This window comes from Arthroderma uncinatum (genome assembly GCF_011692745.1).
Source record: "Arthroderma uncinatum strain CBS 119779 chromosome Unknown scaffold1, whole genome shotgun sequence".
Classification (NCBI taxonomy): Eukaryota; Fungi; Ascomycota; class Eurotiomycetes; order Onygenales; family Arthrodermataceae; genus Arthroderma; species Arthroderma uncinatum.
In genome coordinates this window covers 1598994-1620899 of record NW_022983863.1, presented here as the reverse complement: position 1 = coordinate 1620899, position 21906 = coordinate 1598994, and the positions used below count along the sequence as shown (strand labels likewise).

At 50.8% G+C, this 21906-nt stretch overlaps 8 protein-coding genes across 8 annotated transcripts; 3 read left to right on the top strand and 5 right to left on the bottom strand.

Annotated features, from left to right (window-relative positions):
- Positions 1–1431: 1431 nt before the first annotated feature.
- Positions 1432–5924, top strand: GIQ15_00497 (carboxylic acid transport protein; the record flags this gene model as incomplete). The annotated part of the gene is made up of 7 exons (XM_033547914.1): positions 1432–3056; positions 3199–3223; positions 3456–3699; positions 3844–3990; positions 4089–4132; positions 4615–4955; positions 5021–5924. The coding sequence occupies 7 exons, from the start codon at positions 1432–1434 to the stop codon at positions 5922–5924; spliced, it is 3330 nt and encodes a 1109-aa protein (XP_033408865.1).
- Positions 5925–6860: 936 nt separating this feature from the next.
- GIQ15_00496 (uncharacterized protein) lies at positions 6861–8949 on the bottom strand (the record flags this gene model as incomplete). Its single annotated transcript, XM_033547913.1, has 3 exons — positions 6861–7006; positions 7090–8512; positions 8563–8949. The coding sequence occupies 3 exons, from the start codon at positions 8947–8949 to the stop codon at positions 6861–6863; spliced, it is 1956 nt and encodes a 651-aa protein (XP_033408864.1).
- A 464-nt stretch (positions 8950–9413) lies between these two features.
- Positions 9414–10064, top strand: GIQ15_00495 (uncharacterized protein; the record flags this gene model as incomplete). The annotated part of the gene is made up of 2 exons (XM_033547912.1): positions 9414–9761; positions 9828–10064. The coding sequence occupies 2 exons, from the start codon at positions 9414–9416 to the stop codon at positions 10062–10064; spliced, it is 585 nt and encodes a 194-aa protein (XP_033408863.1).
- A 411-nt stretch (positions 10065–10475) lies between these two features.
- GIQ15_00494 (uncharacterized protein) lies at positions 10476–13124 on the bottom strand (the record flags this gene model as incomplete). The annotated part of the gene is made up of 1 exon (XM_033547911.1): positions 10476–13124. The coding sequence occupies one exon, from the start codon at positions 13122–13124 to the stop codon at positions 10476–10478; it is 2649 nt and encodes an 882-aa protein (XP_033408862.1).
- A 310-nt stretch (positions 13125–13434) lies between these two features.
- Positions 13435–14687, bottom strand: GIQ15_00493 (meiotically up-regulated 65 protein; the record flags this gene model as incomplete). The annotated part of the gene is made up of 2 exons (XM_033547910.1): positions 13435–13629; positions 13683–14687. The coding sequence occupies 2 exons, from the start codon at positions 14685–14687 to the stop codon at positions 13435–13437; spliced, it is 1200 nt and encodes a 399-aa protein (XP_033408861.1).
- A 376-nt stretch (positions 14688–15063) lies between these two features.
- On the top strand, positions 15064–16042 carry GIQ15_00492 (uncharacterized protein; the record flags this gene model as incomplete). Its single annotated transcript, XM_033547909.1, has 2 exons — positions 15064–15225; positions 15308–16042. The coding sequence occupies 2 exons, from the start codon at positions 15064–15066 to the stop codon at positions 16040–16042; spliced, it is 897 nt and encodes a 298-aa protein (XP_033408860.1).
- A 458-nt stretch (positions 16043–16500) lies between these two features.
- Positions 16501–17658, bottom strand: GIQ15_00491 (SEC14 cytosolic factor; the record flags this gene model as incomplete). Its single annotated transcript, XM_033547908.1, has 3 exons — positions 16501–17178; positions 17234–17357; positions 17414–17658. The coding sequence occupies 3 exons, from the start codon at positions 17656–17658 to the stop codon at positions 16501–16503; spliced, it is 1047 nt and encodes a 348-aa protein (XP_033408859.1).
- Positions 17659–18790: 1132 nt separating this feature from the next.
- On the bottom strand, positions 18791–21295 carry GIQ15_00490 (ras-GAP; the record flags this gene model as incomplete). The annotated part of the gene is made up of 4 exons (XM_033547907.1): positions 18791–18951; positions 19016–20858; positions 20911–21044; positions 21097–21295. 4 exons carry the CDS (start codon positions 21293–21295, stop codon positions 18791–18793), a joined length of 2337 nt encoding a protein of 778 aa, XP_033408858.1.
- Positions 21296–21906: the final 611 nt, after the last annotated feature.

Below are 21906 nucleotides of genomic sequence, written 5' to 3'. Positions count from 1 at the left end.
CGGTGTCGGCCAGCGCCATAATTGGACTTTGGATATGTTCTCATTCGCGATTGTGGCACAGCTGTCGGCCTTCTGTGAAGCTAACTTTTTTCAACTTTCCCAACATTACCCGCTGGTCTTATGTTATGGCGGATAAAATGGTTCTCCAAGTCGATATAGCCCATCTAGAGGCTGAACGCTCGTGACACTACGGCCACGGACAGAGAGACACTGCACCATCGGTTCAGCCAGACTGATTGATAACTTGGACATTCTGTCTGTATTGTGACGTCCTGATAGACGGCTGCCACCCCAGCCCAAGACTGATTGTATCATTAGACAGACGGTACGACACAACGGTTGTCTCCAAAGTCGGTACGGTAGAATGGGCGGTTGAACCATAAGATTACTCCAGGCGAAAAGACAATCTCGTTCCGCCCCGTTGCGTGCGAGTCAAGTAGCTTTACAGCGAAGTAGCATCTCTCCCGCCGTGGAGCAGGTATCCGTCTCTGCTATCCGCATGTCTTGGGGGTTCCCGTTCCCCATGCCGGAGCTGTCTCCGAAACCAGGACTTATCCCCATGTGGTGGAAGGCGACAGTATCGATGCAGGGATGGTCCTATTTGATATCACGGCAAAGGTGACGGTGACGGCGACTCCGTACTGGATGATAACCGGGATACACTGCACGATGCACAGCGGCCAACTGCTTCATCGCAGGTAGGACAGTCGCCTATAGCACACGTAACTCTACCTTGCCTCCAACTCCCCATACGTAGATGTGTCCTTGATAGCCTTCCAAGAGTCTCAGCCGTCCGAGCAAGCTCGTATGCCGTCGAGCTAAGGCCGGATAAGCATTAACCTCGGGCTTGGCTCATCCAGCTCTAACATCGCGATGGCAGGGGGACAGATGTAGCGAAGAAGTATCTCTCTATACCTCTGCTGTCTCCTGTGTCTGGTCGAGGTCGACGGTCCGTAGAGGGATGTGACCAACATGGCTGGCTGGCGGGTTCCTGTTTTAGTGGAACTAGCATTCGATAGTCTAAGCCGACGTCCCCGTTGAGCACCAGCTGCATTGTCCTTGTACATGCAGAGTACGTCCAAGGTGGTAGTGTATATGCAGTGCAACCGCAGAGAAGAGAGACGGCCCCGGCCGCAAAGAAGGACATGGAGGGGATAGCGAGCGTATGTCCATGACTTCATCCGCTTCTCTACCACGGCTGAAGAACTCTAGGACAGGGGTCGATCCAACACACCAAGTGCTGCCGTCATTGACTCTGCTCTATATAAGTGACTTCTCCCTCGCTCCTCCTCTTTTGCCCTGCACACTTCATCTGGGCTACTCACTACTCACTACTCGCTACAACTACAACTACAACTCGCTACAACTCACTACATCAGCTACATCAGCTACAACTGTCCTGCTGTAACTAGCGAGACTAGGAGAGCCAGGATGTCCGACCCCTCGTCCCCGGCTACTGGGAGGGACGAGAGAGTCAGCGTCGAGAACAGCAACAAACACCTCCGACAATCACCTAGAGAATGCTTCGCCGACCTGTTCAACTGGAAAGTGCGAGTAGAAGAGACCGACCCCGTCACAGGCGTCACTCGTGTCGAATATCGTGATCCAGGACCACTCAAGAATCCCATCTCGCTGGCCGCTCAGCTCTCGCTGCGTGACTGGCTCTTCTTCCTCGTCGGGCTGTTCGCGTGGATCTGTGATGCATACGACTTCCACGCGCTCTCAATCCAAACAGTCAAGCTATCAAAATACTTCAAGCAGACGAAGACTTCCATCTCGACAGCCATCACGCTCACTCTCCTGCTGCGGTCTGTGGGAGCAGCCGCGTTTGGCCTGGCGGGAGACAAATGGGGACGTAAATGGCCCATGGTGGCTAACATGATCGTGCTGGGCGCCCTTCAGATCGCGACTATATACTGTGCTACCTTCTCACAGTTCTTGGCCGTGCGGAGTCTCTTTGGCCTGTTCATGGGCGGCGTGTATGGGAATGCGATTGCCATGGCGCTCGAGAACTGTCCCACCAACGCGCGAGGGCTGATGTCTGGTGTCCTGCAGCAGGGCTATTCCATGGGCTATGTCTTTGCAGCTTGTGCAAACCTGGGAGTTGGCGGGTCCACGGAATCGTGGAAGACGGTCTTCTGGATCGGAGCAGGCATCTCCTTCCTGTCTGGTATTATTCGCGTGTTTCTGCCAGAGTCTAAGCAGTTCCTTGAAGCACGCAAAGCACGCAAGGAAGGGTTGAAGAAGGGAGCTAGTGCCAGCGAGTTCTGGAGGGATACCAGAAAGATGTTGGCGCAGGACTGGAAGCTCGTCATATACTGTATCTTCCTGATGGCGTGGTTCAACTTCTACAGCCACACGTCACAGGACAGCTATACGACGTTCATGCTGACGCAGAAGTCGCTGAATAACTCTGCAGCCTCACGGACATCTATCCTGATGAAGGTTGGTGCCTGTGTTGGTGGGACTATCATCGGATACATCTCCCAGTGGTTTGGCCGTCGCCGAGCCATCGTCTTGTCCGCGCTGCTATCCGCCATCCTTATCCCCGCCTGGATCCTGCCACACGGCGAACAATCGCTATCGGCCTCTGGTTTCATGATGCAGTTCTTCGTCCAGGGCGCGTGGGGTGTTATCCCAATCCACCTGAACGAGCTGTCCCCGCCGGCGTATCGATCCAGTTTCCCCGGCCTGACGTACCAGCTAGGCAACATGATCTCATCCCCGTCCGCACAAATCGTAAATGCGATTGCCGAGTCGATGAATGTCCGCGGAGATAACGGGAAGCCGGCGCCTGCCTACGGGGTGACGATGGGAGTTGCAACTGCGATCATCGCGGTAGGAATCATGGTGACGACCTCGTTTGGGCCCGAGATGAGGGGAAGGAAGTTTGAGCTCGCCAAGGTTGCTGGGCAGGTCGGGGGAGATGAAGGAAGGGTCAAGAAGGGTGACATTGAGGCCGGGGGCGAGAAGACGGGTGAGAAGACGAGCGAGAAGACAAGCGACGAGCTGGGGAGCGTGTATCAGACAAGGCGATCGAGGCCGAGAAGTGAGGGGTGAGACGGGAGAGATGAAGCCATCGTGGGAGAAGAGAAGAGAGAACGGAACAGGAGGGTTCATACTGTACTATCTTCTACATCGTGCATGCCTCTTAATGAAACGAAACGATCTTATCTATACATCTTGTTCTTATCGTAGCGCTAAAGATGACATAAGCGCCGAGGTAAGCGTGCTAAACGCCAGCCGAGGTCCGCCGAAAAGCATGACTTCTTACATAATCAACTTATGCCTCGGGTTACCGTATGCGGGTTTATGCGGCCGTAATGCAAGCGTAATGCACATCCTCACGCGAGCAAACAGAAAACATAAAACATAAAAAAGAAACAAAACAACTTTCCTTCACGATCTCAACGTCACTCGAAGCTTTGCGCAGGGTAGAGTTCTACATCCTATAGCGTCTGTTCCAAGTATATGCAGCTGCCAGGCTGATCGACACTGCACCCGGCTCCTCTGGCAGGATCACGCGAGCGAGCATTCTATCCGGCCCTCCGCCCCTCGACGGAGCCACGTACCATCCAGCCTCTCGAGTTCGTCCGTCTCGTCTGACCTCATCTCGGGCTCGGGCTCGCACCGCGGAGGGACCAGCCCTGCAAGCTGTCGCCGTTGGGCCCTCTGAGGCGGAAGATCTGGCGCCCGAAGGTCCGTCTCTGCGCTCGCCAAGCGGGTAGAGTTTTCAACCAAGAACCTTTTTTCGCTAGCTTTGCTGGGATTGCTGGGATGGAGCAGGGCTAGCAGAACAATGTACGGCTTTGCGCTTCCACTATGGTAATTTTGACCACATAGACGGAGTTACCAAGCAGGCTGTGACGCACTATCAGTGCAGTCCGTACGCAGACGGCCACATAGGGATACTCGTGTTTGAAGATACGTTTAAGATATGTTTGAGATATGCGTTTGGAGATACGTTTGAGGATACATTTGAGGATACAGGTCAGTGTTGAGCGAGATGAGATGGGGATGAGATGAGGCGGATAAGCGGGAGATGGGCAGGGATGGAGAGATACCTCGATGCTAACTATATCTGCTAGGAAAACGAGGTATCTCTGCATCGTCCGCCATCCGAAGCATCCGTGTACGGTATCGTATCACGCTCCATGCGAGCCTTGGCCGCCGTTACAGCCCCGTTACGCGTTCTTCGTTACAAGCCACCTGTTTTACGTAAGCAGTCCTTCCTTCACTCTTGCTTCCTTTTTAACTCTTTCTCGGGCTTCTTCTACTTCTTTGCTTTTCCTGCCCTGGTTAATTAGAAGCAGACAGTCTCCTCTTCCTCTTCCTCTCTCCCTCTGTCTCTGCCTCTCATTCACCCTTCGCCGTCCTCCTCTCTGCCGCGATCTCGTCGACTCGCTCTGCTGCTGGCCCACGCTCCCTTCGCCATCCGCTCTAGCTATACACACGACCGGCATCAGATAGGGGCCTCGAGGGTCAATTGACGGCAGATAAGGCAGAAACCAGGACAGTGCAAGGAGGAGGTAGATATAGATAGAAAAGATGGCATCCTGGAAAGACCACCCGTTTGCGAGGCCACCGCTCCTTATACCATGGCGCTCGCTCCAGCTGCTGCTTCCGCTCTCTTCACGCCTACGCCGCCGCATCCGCTCCAAGCTGCGCTCACGAACCTCTCCTTCATCTTCCATCACTCGTCTCTCCACGTCGTTCTCGCCCCTGGATACTCTCAAGGCTCTGCAGGCTCACCGATGGACCATATATGATGGCCAGTACCTCTTGCTTATCGTGTTGGGGATCTTCTCCCTATGCATTATCGAGTCTCCGGGTCCGTTGGCGAAGACCATCGTTGCGATGGGGTTGATCAGCTCGCTGCTCATGCCGATAACGTGCCAGTTCTTCCTTCCTTTCTTACCGCCAATCTGCTGGCTGATCTTCTTCTATGCTTGCCAGTGAGTGCTCCTTTTGCGGTGGTAAAGGCCTTTTCCTTTCTGCCTGATTTGCTGACCAGCTATAGATTCATTCCTAGTGATTGGCGACCACCGATCTGGGTCCGCGTCCTTCCTGCTCTGGAAAACATAATCTACGGCGCAAATCTCTCCAACATCCTCTCTGCTCACCAATCCACCGCCTTGGACCTTCTGGCCTGGCTTCCATACGGCATTATGCACTACGGCGCCCCTGTCGTCTGCGCCATCTTCCTCTTCATCTTCGGTCCACCGGGAATAACTCCAATCTTCGCCCGTAGCTTCGGATACATGAATATTGCTGGCGTAATCATCCAGTTCCTCTTCCCTTGTTCGCCACCATGGTATGAGAACCTCTACGGCCTTGCGCCGGCTCACTACGGTATGCCGGGCGATCCCGGTGGTCTAGCACGTATCGATACCTTGTTCGGCATAGATCTATACACTTCCGGTTTCTCAGCTGCACCTGTGCCCTTTGGCGCATTTCCATCTCTGCACGCAGGCCATGCTACCTTCGAAGCTCTTTTCATGAGCCATGCTTTCCCCAAACTCAAGCCAGTATTTATCACCTATGTCGTCTGGCTATGGTGGTCGACCATGTACCTGTCTCACCACTACGCCGTCGATCTCATCGGCGGAGGTCTCCTCGCCGCCGTGACATTCTATTATGTCAAATCTCGCTTCCTTCCACGCATTCAATCCGACAAGTTCACACGCTGGGACTACGACTATGTTGAAGTTGGTAGTTCCGACATGACAATGCCTGGCTCGTACGGATATGGTGTCGCCGACGGGCTACAGATGGATAGCGACGAATGGACAGTCGGATCCAGCTCATCGATTTCTTCTGGCTCCTTGAGTCCTGTTGATGAGCAATCATTGTGGGGTGGGGATGCGGAGGTCGTACCAAAGCGCTCGGCAGACCTGGAAACAGGCCTGGGTATCGCGAGGTGATCATTCACCACGAGAGATAGAGAAAAATAAAACAACACAATAAACTAACAAACAAACGATACGATAATGTCTTAATATCGACGACTAGGCGGCGTGGGGACGGGGCGGGAAGGCCGAGAGAATGGATTTGATTTATAACATCTACCATTCTTGGTTCGTTGATTGAATATACCGCACCACACCATACACCCTCACCGTTGCTCGCGCACATGGGTTGGCTTGAGTTGAACATGTACAATTTTTTTTTTTTGGGAAAAGGGGCTTGCTTACCGGAGTGTTTGGATGGATTGGGCAACGGTTAATGGGCAACTGGTGTTTATTGGAGTGATATGATACCCCTTTACGTTCGTTTGGTGGTTCTCGGATATACACCGGTTGAAAGAGTCATTCGCTACAGATGTCAATTGGGGAGGACGGTTGGATGGTACCTGATTATCATCCTGGGTTATGAACGGCTCCGCGGCATTTGGATGCGAGAGACGACGAATGGAGGCGAGAAGAGCACACAGCAACTTTTACGAACGAGCAAGCGAGCAGCAAGCGTGTTGGCAGGGATGCCCATCTAATATCCGTACATATCTTCTTGGACCTTCACATTTGCTTCATTGGTTACAGCATTGTTGCTGCTATGCGAGCGAGCAACATATCTCTCCGTGGTTAGAGCAATTCTCCCGCACCAGCTTGCTACTTGCTTCGTGTAATTATCTACCTATACCCACCGGCTACTTACTTGCTTGGGCATGCTTAGTAGCGTGTATTGTATTAGCATAATAGTTAATTAATTGATTTATGATACATCAGTATCCCAAAAGAAAACTGTTTCATTAAATTGCCTATTGTGCGTTCGTTCTGTTCGTCTATATAGTATATACCAACCTACCTCCCAGCTAATATTAACTCCATCTAACCAACTATCTTACTGTTGCCAGGCTGCTACTACTCTTCATCATAGATCTTCACGCGGCTCGCTATCTCCTTGATCCGCGACACGTAGTTCTCCTCTATCGAATCGCCTTTACCACCTGCGATGCGCAGAATCAGATCGTTAAGGGATGACCGACCCAGGATATCGACGTGGTCGGCTATCAACATAAGTTAGCATCACACAAGTAGCAAACAAAGTACATAGGGCGGAAAAGATACTATAGATCTGCTGTCTACTTACCTGTGTTGGGACCTCCCCTGGGTGAAAACCTCTCTGGCTCATGAGGCATCTCATACACCTTAATCGGTATCCTGGCCGGGTTGAATCTCTTAATCCTCCATCCGCGAGTGCCCATATATCCCAAACTAAGCAAGTTAACGGTCCCATCGCCCTCATTCATTACCACTCCGTGATCCACGGCCCCTGGGCCCTCGCCTTCCATCACAGATGTATCCATAGTGACGTTTAGCTTGGATAACGGATCCATGTCTTCACGGTAGAAATAGCTTCGTTCCGTTGGCTTACCGACGCCGTAGAATGAGTATATCTTCAGATTAGGCGCTAAAGGAAGGCGGATTTCCAGCGGGTTCAGCCATTTGCGTGGATCATTCTCGTTGGCTTCTACTTCGGCAGCTGTATGTGCAACGCCATGAGAATAGTTCTCTTCCAGCTGGTTGCGATACCATGGCTCGGAGGTATTGTATAGATATGCCAGTCCATCTTCTACAGTGAAGTTATATTGCGCTGCCGGTTGGAGGGTAGTGTTAGACCGGAAGTTGAGCAGGTTGCCGTTTGTGAATGGTTGGTTAGGGAAGTCATCCGGAGCCCAGGTGTGGTTCCCCCAGACCTCATTGCCGCCCTTGGGCAGCATGCTGGAGATGCCGGGCATGGCACGGAAAATTTCAACTCGTTCTTCCTTGGACAAGAACTTCTCGAGTCCATACACGGCAAAGGCGTTCAGTTGTGCCGTATCTCTCATCTCGCCTGATAGTACTGCCGTCAGGCCCTTGGAAGTACCCAACATGCAGCCGCTGACGTTGATCCAGGATGCGATATGACGGTCCACCCAGTCAGGCCCTCCGTTGCCATAACCCTTGTGCTCGGCCCATTTGAAGAAGAAAAGCGCTACCTGTGATCCCATGCTGTGCGAGACGAGAACAATCTTCTTGTCGTTGAGCTTCACTGCGGTCTCGATGTGGTCCTTTAGCCGGCTAAAGTAATGGTCCCGGTGCTCTAGGTTGAGATATGACAGTCTCCAGTCATACGCTGCTGAGTACGCGTTTGTCGGATCATACCCTATCGTTGCTAGGTTTTCCAATATCTTGTTCCAAATCCAGTAGCCCGTGATGAAGAAGTCTGTCGCATCGAAGCCCTGCGCAGCCCGTAGCTTGACGCCCGGCGGGTCAAGGCCGGTCTCTTTGTCTAGCATGATATTGGTTTTCCAGCCTGCCGTGTCCAGAACCAGTGCGCGCATCATACTCCAACTGCCCCAGAGGCGTTTTCTGAAGTACGGCCTTGATTTCTCATCGGTGCCCCAGCTCTCTAGGCCGGTGGATATCACTCCGGGTATCATGATGACAGGGTGCAGTGCCTTAACCCCCTGTGATTGTAGGTGCAGGCCCACTGAGAACGAATCATAGCTGACTGTATCGCGCTCGCTTTGCTATCCAGTGTAAGTAGGAGGTCTGAGGGTCTAGAGGTCATATGCCTTACTGAGAATTCCTTTGCGTCCCGTACGATGCCCGCGGGTATAACATCGATCAGCGAGTCGATATTCAAGTCCATCAGCGCATCCAAACTGATCACTTCATTGTGGTTTGCAAAGAACAGGGCCACAAAGATCCCAAAGATCCCTCCAAGCCCGAATATCAACCCATTCCGACGCTTGCTTCGTCTCTTCGTCGGCGCGGCGTCTTCGGATGTCGAGGGAGCTTTCACGTATACGATCTCCTTCTTGCTGGAGTTATAGCAGTTGTCTTCGTCCTTTGTCTCCTTTGTCTCTTTGCCTATGACGGTGCCTTCGGAGGGGTCGTTCGAGGGGCTGTTCCCGTCAGATGTAGATACGAGGTCTGCGCCAAACCGACGTCGGAGTTCGGCCATGGTAAATATAGTACAAACACGCGCGCGCAAAGTAAATAGAAGCTTATAGATTGTTCATGTCTCCCCGGAAGCGAGTATAGAGGCAAATATCAACTGATAGATTATTGCGAGAAAGGGTGTCGCCTCTGGATAAATAAAATAGCTAGTGGGCCAACTTTTAGTGTCAATCACATGGATAAAAGTCAGCAAGCTGCAAGACGAGCTCGACGATATGAGAAGGGAAGAATCTCTCTATACAGCCTATGAAGAGAGGAAGAGGAAGAGGAAGAGGAAGAGGAAGAGGAAGAAGGGAGAAGATAGATTTCTTTCCCTGCGAAACCTCGAGCTCCACCGCGATGATGTAAGACGCGGAATAAGCCAAAGCGACAAAAAGCCACGATAAACCAGCATCTTTCTCTCCCTTTATTCTGTCCGCTGTCTGATCTCTCGCGGGCCACGGATATCTCCAGCCTGCTCGACCTGCGATGGCGGACGCTCCGTCGCAGTTCCGCTACATCCAGTATGAGGCCGCGAAGGAGAACGAATACGTTGCGGCCATGCGCCAGCTGATATCCCACGACTTGTCGGAGCCATACAGCATCTACGTCTACCGCTACTTTCTCTACGAATGGGGGGACCTCTGCTACATGGCGATGGACGAGAAGGATAACCTGGTAGGCGTCGTGGTTTCGAAACTCGAGCCTCATCGTGGCGGGCCGTTGAGGGGATACATCGCCATGCTCGCGGTGAAGGAAGAACACAGGGGGAAAGGGATAGCCACCAAGCTGGTTCGTCGGGCCATGGATGCCATGATAGAGAGGGATGCAGACGAAGTACAGCATTTTCACCCTGCATAGCTTTGATATTGGCGGAAGGGAGATACTGACTCTCGTTTCTAGATCGTTTTGGAGACGGAAATAACGAACTCGCCGGCAATGAAGCTATATGAGCGTCTAGGCTTCCTCAGGAGTAAGCAGCTACATCGGTACTATCTTAATGGAAACTCTGCCTTCCGGTTCGTGTTATATCTGAAGGAAGATGTGGGCATGATTCCGACGGCGGATCCTTACCATGGGCCCCCTGATGGCCTGCCGCTTCATGAGAATGGAGAGCATCCAGGTCACCATGTCTGTTGATTGAGTTATGGATACGGCATGCATGATTGCATAGCCATAGTATCTACAGCGTTATACAAGTATGTTACGATGAGAAACTACGGTCTAGCACCCACGGCCAGGATAGCGGACGTTTGAATATACAGATTCACATACTGTAAGCGGCTGCAACAGTGCTAGGAATATAGCACACCATCGTGGTTTTCTACGGGCGAACGTATATGGTTAAGCATTCGTACAAATGCGCGGTCATGGAGTTCTAGGTAACAAACTAAGGGTGCAAAAATGGCCATTCAATTTATGGGAAACACATTGGTCAACTCTAGGAAACAATATAGATTTACATCTAAAATAATGATACATTATTATACAACGGAGGAAGCTCGCTATATATGCAACACAGGGTATAAATTTTGAGACGGAAATAAATGCTCAGCCATCCAGTGAGATGGGTTCGGGCTTGGTGGGTTTGGTAGAGTTGGATTTAGGGGGGGCGGGCTTTATACACCTGGCGCTATTGACTTGGACACTGTTCTCCCGTAGCCATTTGACCGGTTTGTCGTGGCAGGGACCCCATTCCTTGTCCAAAGCGTATGCTCTTGCTAAGGCCTTGTCCAGGGGCTCTTTATGGGCGTACGCATTCTCCAAGGCAGTAATATCACTGTGCACCAAACGCTTTGCTAGCTCTGATCGCTGTGTTGAAGGATCAGGCATGTCGTCGTCGGAAATTGGGATGTGTTCCCCGTGTACAAGTTTTGTAAAGTCTTCTCTGATTCCCTTCTTCAGTCTGTTGAACGGAATGACGCCAGCCACAACCTTGCCGATGTTTTGGAGCCAGAGCTCACGTTCCGGCACAGAACTGTTTGTCTCGCGACGGAGTGATGAATATATGCTAGCCTGCATTTTCTGGGTGACCCAACCGTCGAGGCAGCCATATCGCCAGAGAACTCGACAGATATTATATGATCTGGCTCTCCAGGCAAGGTGCCAGAGTATATCCATGGTGCGATCATCGCCCTTACTTTGGAAAGTTTCTGTAAACTTCAAGTATAGCTCTATGAACGAAGTATCGGCGGTGTCTGATTGATGGAGGAAGTAAAAAAGGGCATTGTTTAAGCTCATGGTACCCAACTTGAAAGAGTTTTGTTTGCAAAATAGGAGAATATCGGTGATAGCCTCTGGCTTACTGCTCAAAGACCCTTCTAGGAGCAACCTATCGATAGCCCGAACGGACAACCAGCCATTACCGAGTTTTTGGTCCATCGCCTCGATGAAGCCAGGTACACTTCCGCCGCCCTTTAGCCATTGCCCAAAGACTGGCTGGATGGCAGTAGAGACCGCAACTTGGAACACATGTTGGTCGTCGAGAACTCCGGATTCCTTGGCCCGCACCAGCACGTCAAACCGGAGGGTATGTGGGGTTATTGCGGAGAGTATCGATACCCAAATCCAGTTGCGAGGATGGATCCTCTGGCGTTTCATAGCAGATATACACCAGTTCAAAACCACAAAATCCCGACGAAGGACAGCGGCACGTACTAGTGAATTTGCTGTCCGCGACGTCATTAGGCCCTCGAAGGCTGGAAGCAGAGATTGAAGTGATGCGCGACCGTGGCTCCTCGCAAAGTAGGAGACAGAAAGAGATATGGACCGAGATGAAAAGAAATTTCTGTTCTCAGGGTCAAGTAAGAGGCGGCGGATCATATCCCCGATCACATCTCTATGGGACATATCGAGCGCATGCTTGAGTCGTCCATGGACCAATCTCGAAACAGGTGTGTTAACCAAATCTTCGATATAGTCCGCAAAGGACTTAACAGTCCAGGTTTCCGGAGTGCTTATCTCATTTTTCTGGGGTTGAAGTGGCTCTGGTGGTAGCGATACCCATACTGACCGTATCACGGGTTTCTGGCGCGGGTTCTCAAGAGGCGGAGCAAAAGGAGGGAGGTTACTCTTTGGTAATTTTTGTATGAGCTCCCGGATATGTTTCTCTGCGGCTTCCACGGCTGGCTGTGTACCACTTAACACCAAGCTGCGAGGCTCAAACGAATTGGACTTTTGAGGAAGGACATGCGCACGGCATCCGCTCAGCAACGGTATAACCCACATATTTTCGCGCTCATCACCCAGTAACCCAACCACCTCTTGTTCATTCAAAAAAATCGTCTTCTGATACTCATCTGTTGGAAGCTCCTGTTTAGTAGCGAAAATGTCCTGTATGCTTTCTATAAGTATCTGGCAGATGCCAATCCGACTCTGGACATTCCATCGATGCGCCTCTGGTGTTTTTGGCGGATGTAGGCGGTGACTGATAGGATCGTTATAGCCATGGCGAATATATCGCAATGGAGGGTATGTTGGCGCCGAGTAAGGGTTAGCGGTACCCGGTTGCCTGTCGAGTTCAGCCATACGTTTTGTATATCTTAGCGGTGTCCCCTTTGCTGATTTCTTTATCCATCCAGTAGGATTTCCCCTCTTCGCCGGTACGATTCTGTCTATAGGTCGACCCTCCGTTTTATAGTTTCCGCTCGTCGATTGAACATTCTCTTGCGCCACTATATCATTAACTTCAGAATGAAGCCCGGGGGTTTGAAGTCTGGGGGGTGGTGGATATGGAGTTCGATGAGGTATAGAAGATGCACTCTGCTTGCGGTTGGATTGCAATTTACTGTCGTCCTGAACATGTTCCACAACAGGCGGAGGTTGAATATTATCATGGGGTGTATGTTCCAAGACAGGTTGATGCTTCACAGTGTCGTGAGGGACGGCATGTTCGGGGCTGCTCTGTTGAGGTTGAATCGACTCGTTACGAGGTTGTTCGGAGCTTTGTTGAGGTGAAATCGTCCATTGCGGGCGGCTGGGAGGCGTGTCCTCCGCTTCCCGACTTATTCGAGCTTTTGACTGTCTCTTATTATAGGGAGGTGATCGTACTGTCGTGAGCTGAATTGAGCTCTCCACCGCCGAAGCAAAGGCTGGGGGATAGAGGAAGAGGAGAGGTTCATTTTTCAAGACTGCGCTGATATTCTCGGCAACGGGTGTGCTTGCTTTTCTTGACAAGCAGTAACGGCTGCCTGAGAACATTGATAGCTGCCGCAGAGCATTGAGCTGCCCCAGAAGTTGTCAGGACATCGACGGTGTTTGATATTGGCCTGTTGACGCCGAAAAAGCCTTTTTGATCTTTTTTCTCTTCAACTTCCGCGGTTCGAGCTAAACTACTTGGGTTGCTTAGTAAGCCTACACCATACGGGTAAACAGTGTACAAACAGATGGATAGAACATACAGAATGATAAATAGAGATAATAAATAGAGATAAGAGTAAAGACAAGTCTAGTATGAATGATATTAATTGACTGTTTATGACGGAGTTGGTACAGACTGTAAATGGTGTCCTCATGCACCGTTCCAACCCAGCGACTCCCTCATGAGCTGTTCGCCAGCTCTATAGGCCTTGTGAAGGTTCTCCCTCCTGCTCTTTTCTGATTCATCGGTAGAGTCCTGCGGTATTTCATCCACTGATTGTTTCAATATCTTAATTAGTTGTCGACGGGAGGAGTGGAAGAGAAGCATCGACATGATATCCGGCATCTAAATAACATGTTAGCAGGGGAATCAAACGCCAATGGTAGATTTGTTCTCACCTTATCCTCCAAAAGGACAAGCTCGTCTCTGCCCCTGTGTATGAATTCTTTAACGGCATCGATCCTCTCGCGATCAAGTGTGGCGATCCTAATAGCTTTAGATAGAACCGCGACATTCGTAATATCCTCCGGGGCAATCCTTTCTTCCCAGTCTTCGTGGGACATGCCCGAGTGATGGCCTGTATAGGTCGTCCCAGCTCCGCCGGCACTGGTAATGCTGTGCTCACGGCTCCCTATCGAGCCAAGACCGACAATGCCCTTTTCGGGTCTATGTTTCGACTTTCGCACTCTCCTCCTTAGCCATCGTCTCCGTCGAACGAACGAGTGGCACCATGGATGCGTTCCATGCCAGGCGAACTTCGAGGCAAAGGAGAAAGAGTACTGCCAGCCCTCCTCGTCTACGTCGTATGACATGTCGACGTACCATGTCTTCCAGTCCCATTCCCAGCTTGGATCAGGCACCTGCGCATTGGCGATCGTTACGGGACTCTGCTCAAGGCTGCCCGTCATCCAGGCCGGTGGATCTAAATTCAGAAGCGAGTTTTTCGAAAATATCGGCTTGCCAAAGCAAAACCATCCTCGTTGGTTTTCGTATAGAACATCTATTTCGCTTTGTGCTTGTGGCTGCGATTCTTCCGTCGTCAGCTGTTCGTGTAGACCTGTGTCAGCTTCGGTAGGTATCTCCGACTCAACTCGTCGGAGAGATGATGCTGGTGCAATTGATGAGCTCCGTGACGGTGAGGCTTCCAAGGTAGTGGCCGACTCCTCCCTGCTAAGCCTACTGTCGTCTCCATTCGCACCGTTCACGCCATTGTAACGTCCCTTCTGCCATTTCGCGTACTTTCGTCGTGCAAGGTTTTCTCGAACTGAAATCCCAGTTAACTTCTTGGCTAGTGATTTATGGCCGGTGCTGGTCCGAGTTGCTCGTAATTCGATCTCTGCTTCGTCCGGTTGAGGTGGTGGGCAGGTATTGTCTACCAGAAGAATTCCACCACCGCTCGTCATGTTGACTGCTATACGACGGCTGAGTTAGGGGATGAAGTCTCCAGCTTCAGGGGTAAGCCGTAGCGGTGCCGTCTCCGTCGCCATAAGGAGGGAGATCCCTTAGATTCAAGGTTAACATCAACGATAAAAGGAGGGAGAGCCTGTCTGCGTCGTCTTTTCTATATCCGCGTTATCCAAGTAATTAACATCAAAAATAAGCAAGAAAAAGCTGCTGACTAACCATGACATCACTGGTGCCACGCTAAGCCCGAACAGGATGTCAACACTGGCATCGCGATCAGATAACAAAAGCGACGATATACGACTTGATATCACTTCAAACAGTGAAGATACAGACATCTCGACGGTATAGAACAGCACTAGGACGACAGCTACGATGCAGGAACCTCACCACCGCAAGGTCGAACTCCAGTCGACCGCGGACCTTTCCTATCTCTACACAAACACACTTACCGTCGCCCGCGAAAAGATCGATCTCCATTTCCCTCCATCCGCCAACGATGACTCGGACCCTATGAAAGAGCGCGTGCGCAGTTTGGTAGACGGAGTATATATTATCCATTCAGCGCCGTTCAGTCGGAACTCGGGAAAATGACACAAATGCTAATCATGCAGCGCAGTTTATAAATAAGACATTCACTTCAGCCATCCCCTCGATAAGCATAAATGGAATCGACACCACGGCATCTTCCTCGACAAAACGAGGCGCTGCCAATGATGACGAACACACAATTAACCTTGAATCGCTACTGACAACCCGCGAATCAATCGAGTACGAACCATTTGACACCGATCTCGCAGCGAGACTTACATCTCTCTATGCGCAGCTAGAATCACTCACGACAACAGTTGCGCAGATGAGACGAGATGCACCGCTCAAAGCAGCAAAGGCATATGAAGACGCGCTAAATAATGCATTAAACGATGACGAGGATGATGAGGATTTTGAGATGCAAGACTATGAAGGTTACGACGGTAATGGAGATAATGTTAAACACGATTTATCCGAAGATACGGCGCATTTGGATGCGGATCAACTTCAAAGACGGAACGATGAAAGAAAGAAAGATATCGACCGAATACGCAATATACTCCGAAAACACCCGGAGTGGCTTCTTCAAGCCCCCGCTGGAACACCACAGGAACAAGAGCGATGGCGGGATGGAGAAATGAGCGAAGTCTATGCTAGGTCATTGGAGACTCTGTTTAGATTACAAGGGGAAGGGAGCGGGATTGGTTATGAAGATGGAGATGAGGAAGGCAGTAGTCATAGTGGGAGTGTTGCTCCTCTTGCCACGACCGTGGGCAAAGCTGAGAGAGCGCGGCTGGCTACTGGGGTTGTTGAGAAGATGTAATTAGCCGTTGACAAAAAAGGGGTTAACTTATGATTAATGGACATTTTTTGCTGTTAATTTTTTTGGACACGGGTCCCGTTGCACAATAAGACAATTTGATATTAACAAGGCCTGTCGGTAGATGCCAGGGTAGGGGTAGCTAGAGCTACTCTCTATATTAAGAAGTATTAAAGGCCAAGTCCAGGGAATAATCTAACGGTCCACAAGGGTTAGGGTTAAAAAGACGCATCTCTATTCCAAATAAGTCGACTTTTTGATATTCCATTGGCAAAAGGAATATAGAAGGATGTATGCCTGTAGGATCGATAACAAACTGTCAAGAAGTATCATGTAGTATGTATATATGAACTTGAACGATGAACCCCTTGTTCCAATGTATCAGAAACCCTCTACCCTCTGTCTTTTTGGCAGAACAATTAAGAGCTAGCCGTGTATGTTAAAAAAAAGGCCTATATCATCTAAGCTGTAGGTGCTGCAGGTGCAGGTGCAGCAGCAGCGGCTGTAGCAGTGGTGTCTTCAGCAGTGACCTTCTCTTCCTTCTTTTCCTCCGTTGGAGCTGGAGGAGCTGGCACAGCTGTCTCCTCCGTCTTGGTAGCAGCAGCCTCCTTGGGAGCAGCTGAAGCCCACTTGGGGTCATGCCATGGTCCCATATCACTGAACCCGCAACCACCCTCGCAATCACACTTGCCACCAAACTGAACGGGCAGGTTCTCAGCGGGGATCTGAGAGAGGAGCTCTGATTCATATCCGGAGCTAAAGACATGGATCTTCTTGACGGTCACGGGGTCCAAGAAACCCTTGACCATGCCGAAGACCGTACTGAATCCCCATGGGGCGTTGATAATGTAGAGCTTTCCAAGACGCTCGGGGTAGTAGTTTTGAGAAATGGCAGAGGCCTGTCGGACGTATCCGATGACGGAAGAGGCGTTTGAGATGCCCACGCCCTTCATGTCCATTATTGTGCAGCAGGTTTCGAGCAGGTGGCCGGATTTTCGGGCGCAGGAGGGGAGACGGTTGTCTGCGAGCTTCTCGTACTCGCATACTAGATGTTTGAGCATTCGCTCACTGGATGTGATTTTGTACATGGCTGTAAGGTCGATCTTGCCGAACTGTTCGATGTACACGGGTCGTCCATCCTGATGAGGGTCAGAATACTGCTGGATATTGAATAGACGACGGAAACAAACATACCTTGTCGGTCTTGTGGTAATACTGAGGATAATACTCAAACACTGCTGCCTTCTCCGAATAATCAAAATCCGCAACCAAAGTATCTGTGCCAAACTCCGCTCTCCATTTCTCGCAAGCCAAAAACCTATACACAGTGTTAGCCATATTTCACAGCTGTAATATTGTAATGCTCCAACGTACATGGTCTTCGCCGCCTCGACATTGAACTTCCTAGCTCTCAGGAACCGCAACAAGGTCAGCGTGTCTAGTCTCTCCTTGCAGCCAGCCTCCTCCAACAGAGACCGTAGCTGGAAGACCTGAGCATCCTGCTCGGTGGTGGTATAGCCCGGGTGACCAGCTTGAGGCGTAGGAGCCGACGTGGGGAAGCTGTAGTGGTCGTATTTAGGGTCGACGGGGAGGTCTTTTGGCTGTGGTGCAGTTGCCATCGTGTCCGACTTGTATATGTGTCGAGTTTATCAAAGGTACAGACAGCTGAACGACGGCGTGCTGTTAAAGATATGGAGGGAGAGGGTCGAAAGGGGCGATTTGCCTCTGGCGTTCGGAGGTGATGCGTATGTAGTAGCTTCCGCGGCGTCTTGCGTGGGGTTGATGGCGGAGCAAGGAGTCTTTCCAGCGGCGCGGGAGGACGGCAGCGAGTCTACAGAGCGCAGATGAGACGAGACGAGAGGGTGAGACGGTCTCGGGTTCCTTCGTGGCTGGTGTTCGATGTTGGTGTATGGTTTCTGGTGGGGGAAGAAACCAGGATGGACGAAAAAGGGACGAAAATCCGCTGAATGGGCAAAAGTGCGTGCTGGGGATAGCGTTAAAATTAGTGTGCCTACTATGAGATGTTGTTTAAGACTAATAAACGGTTGAGACCCGCACTGAAGATGCTGATTTGATTGAACAGTAGTTCGAGAGATACTTTCCATTCCTTTTCCTTTTCCTTTTTCCTCTTTGTATATAGGCGGTGTCAAGGAGAGAGAGATAGATGAATAAAAATATATAGATACCAAGGAGAGAAAGAAAGCAGGGTTGATAACAAGTCCTTTTCCTTCCCTTCTTCCTGAGATTGATATTGAGATACAGGTAACATGAAGCAGACATGAGCATGAGATGAGCATAAGAGAGTACGTAAAGGTAGATAAAAAAGATAAAAGGTAATAATAGACATAACTCAGCAGAAACCAGGGGTATGTAAGTAAACCAAAGCACAAAAGATGAGAAGGGGAATTGTAAGTAACATAGTAGATATAGAAAAGAGAACAGGAGAAAGTAAAGGAACAGAGTATCCACTGGATGATCGCCATATAGAATATAACATAACATGGAATAGAAATATCAATATACCTCCAAGCACAATCGTGTATGGCCTCCGAGTCTCCATATTAAGATACCAACGATAGCGATAGCTCGAGGGGGAAAGATAAAACGAGAGAGGAGGGAAGGGGGGGAAATAGCAAAACACAACACGCCGGGTTGATCGTAAACGCACCGGCAAAGATTCTTCCGCCTCTTTCTGCGCGCAAGGAAGCTGATATAGATGAAACGGAAAAAGTAATTAGTGGATAGATAAGACTACCATCCCTTCTTCCTCGCGAACCGCTTGTTGAGCAGCGCGAGGACTCGAGAGACGTTGAACTGGACATACTCCAAGTCTAGATCTTCTTGGTTGTCTTTCTGCATCTCTAGCAAATCGTCAAGTTTTAGATCCAGTTCAAGAAGGCCGCGGGCACGTCCTAGACACATACAGTTAGTTATTCAATTGCAGCAAAGGTAAATGAAAAGACGACGGGGAAATACCTTTATAGTGCAGACTGATGACAAAAGTACCGGGCAGAGGACTCTTGAACATGAAATAGATATTCGCTCTCCTGTTTTCTGGGACATTACTGCGTCTAATGACACCCTCCTTCTCCAGCTGCTGATGAGTAAATTTATACGGGCCTAGTTCTTGGTGTTTTTGCGTCTTGCGCTGCTTCCCTTCGCTCTGACTGCGGACATTATGCAGGTACGATTTATAAGTTTCTAGCTGATTGACGAGATAAGCGTTGTGGTCGCGGATGGTACGGTAGACTTCCTCAAGTTTACGTTGTTCCTCGAGAACCTTTTCACGTAATGAGCCGAGATGGACGAGTTCCTGCTCGACCTCATCGCGGAGGAGGGAGAAGTCATCTGATCTATCGATGACGCCGAGCTCCTGAAGCTGACTCAAGAGTTCCATTGTGCGGATACCCTTGCGAACCATGACGGCGTCGTTTTTGAGAGTTGCTGCTGCCTCGGCGATGCGGTCGAGGCGGAGAGGGCGGCGGGTGACGGAGGTGTTGTGGGGGAGGGAACGCATGATTTGGACAAAGGTGGATTTGGCTTCCATGAAGAAGATCTCTTCCTGGGTGATGTCGAGGGCGGAGGTGAGGTCGTCAATGGGGGCTTCCCATTTGCTGAATAGGGGCAGGTGGATGGCGCGGTTTTCCTTGCGAGGCATCTGGGGCGGTGCGGGCCCCAGTTCCTGCAGAAGAACCTGGAGGTGAGAGTTTTGGTCGGATGCGAGGGTGTTGCAGTGTTTTTCGATCAGGGCGTGGGTAGCGTATATTTCGTTGAGGGTGATTTGCAGCTCCAGGTCGCGCTTGGAGAGTGCGACGTAGTTGTCCATTTCCAGGCTTTCGTAAAAGTCTTGCACCTCACAGAGGTCGAGGAGGAACCTGTTCACTCGCTCTTTGTTCTGCTGGATGAATGGCTGCAGCTTGGCCATGTAGGGCTCTTTGGCGTAGGAGGGCTTGTTAGCCAGGTTCTGCAACATCTTTGCGATCAAGGTCAGTGTGCGGCGTGGTTTCTCGGCGGGGGTTCCATCGATCAGCATGTACGATCGCGGAGTGACGATGGCAGGGTTGATGAAGCGTAGGAAGAAGAATCCACCGATCAAGGTACAGATGACATGGTCCTGGGCATCAGGGTACTTTCGTTTAGACAAGCTGCGAATCTGTTTACATATCCATCTAATGCCGTAGGGCGTCTCTTCGAGGCCGTCGATGATGGTCTTGAGGAAGCTATTGGCGAGATCGGTCAACATCTTGAGCCTGGGCGCAATAATATTCTGGACCTGCTCGTTCTCGGCAGCCACTTCAGCCGTGACGGCTCTTTCCAGGTACGGTGGCAAGGATCCGGTGCTTGCTTCGATCTGTCTTACCATGGCCTCGTAGACCTTGAGCGGGTTAATCTCCAGGTCGATGTCGTGCAGCTCGATGAGCGAGTTGATCTGGCCTGCCAGGATATGTTTCAGGTATGCCTGTCCCGGTCCACGACGGGTATACGTGGTCATCATACGAGAGACGGGAGTGTTCTGCCGTAGCAGAGATGAGTATTCAGGAGTGTTGTCGAATTGGTAGGTGAGAACGGACTGAAACATGGTGAGGAGCAAGTGTTCTTCGCGGCTTTCGTACTGGTTTCCGTAGATGGTGAACATGACGGTCTGGAGGAGGGAGTCGATCTCGGCCATAGAGACGAGACGGCAGAGGTGGGCGATGTGACGGGGCTCGGACTGGAGGAGGAAGAGGAGATTGCCGTATTTCTGCGTCTTGTCATCGTTGGGGAAGGCCCCTTCCTGGATATCCGAGGCGTCGTCGAGATGGCTTGCGACCTCGTTTTGCTGTTCCTGTTAGTGTATCCGAGTGTATGTAAGAGTAAAGATAAAAACTCACCTCTTCAAGGGCCATGCGATTCTGGATAAGCAGGGCAATTCTCGAGTCCAGGTACCGCACATCCTTTTCGAGGACGAAGTTCTTCTTCGACTGGGTAGATATCTTCGACTTGAGTTCCCGCAGGCTCTTTTGCGCTGTATGCAGTCAGTATCGTCAACCCATCACGGACATTAGTGTTCAACGCACCCCTTGCCAGTTCGTCTGATATTTCGAGGTCCTTCTCCTTTGCGGACATGGACAGGTAGAGCGCCGTGACGGACATGCGCTTCGACTGGCGCATGGAGCGGGCGTCGTGGGACGACATGGTGTTCTGTCTGGTCATGGGCTGGAAGGATGAGGATGAGGATGTTGATGCGCGAGAGACGCGGGATGCTGGCTGCAGCATGGTTGCGACTGACATAGTACTCTGCTAACTTGGATGGAGAGATGAAGATGATCGAGCAGGTGTGCTGCATTCACATTAGCCGTCTATACGTCTTCAAGCAGGCAGTCTTCCTTACGAGGTCACGACTGCATCGAAGCGGTCATCGAGCTGGAGCAGTCCTCTATCCTGAGCGTCGGTATCTGGTGGCGAGGGCGTCCAACGTCAATGGGTCGAGTGCAGTGCGTCCAATGGTCCAACGGCGCCGGCAGCAGACGAGACGAGACGAGATCGAGATCGATAACGGCGTTGACTGCGAGGTTGAAGTCGAGGGCGAGAGAGATGAAGATGGCGCTGGTCGCGGGGAGAAGTTGACGAGGGCGAAAGGGGCTAGTGATCTACTTTAAGGATGGTGTGCATGGGTGGGGCCGGCAGTTGCAGTATCAGTACAGTTAAGAGTTAGCAGTCAACAGTTAAGAGTTAACAGTCAACAGTTAAGGGTTAAGAGTTAAACAGTTAAAGAGCTAAAGAGCTAAAGGTTAAGGGTTAAGAGTTAGGATAGTTAAGGTACAGTTAAGAGCAGAGAGCTGAGAGAGAAGAGTAGAGGCAGAGGAAGCAGGTACAGAGGCCTCGTC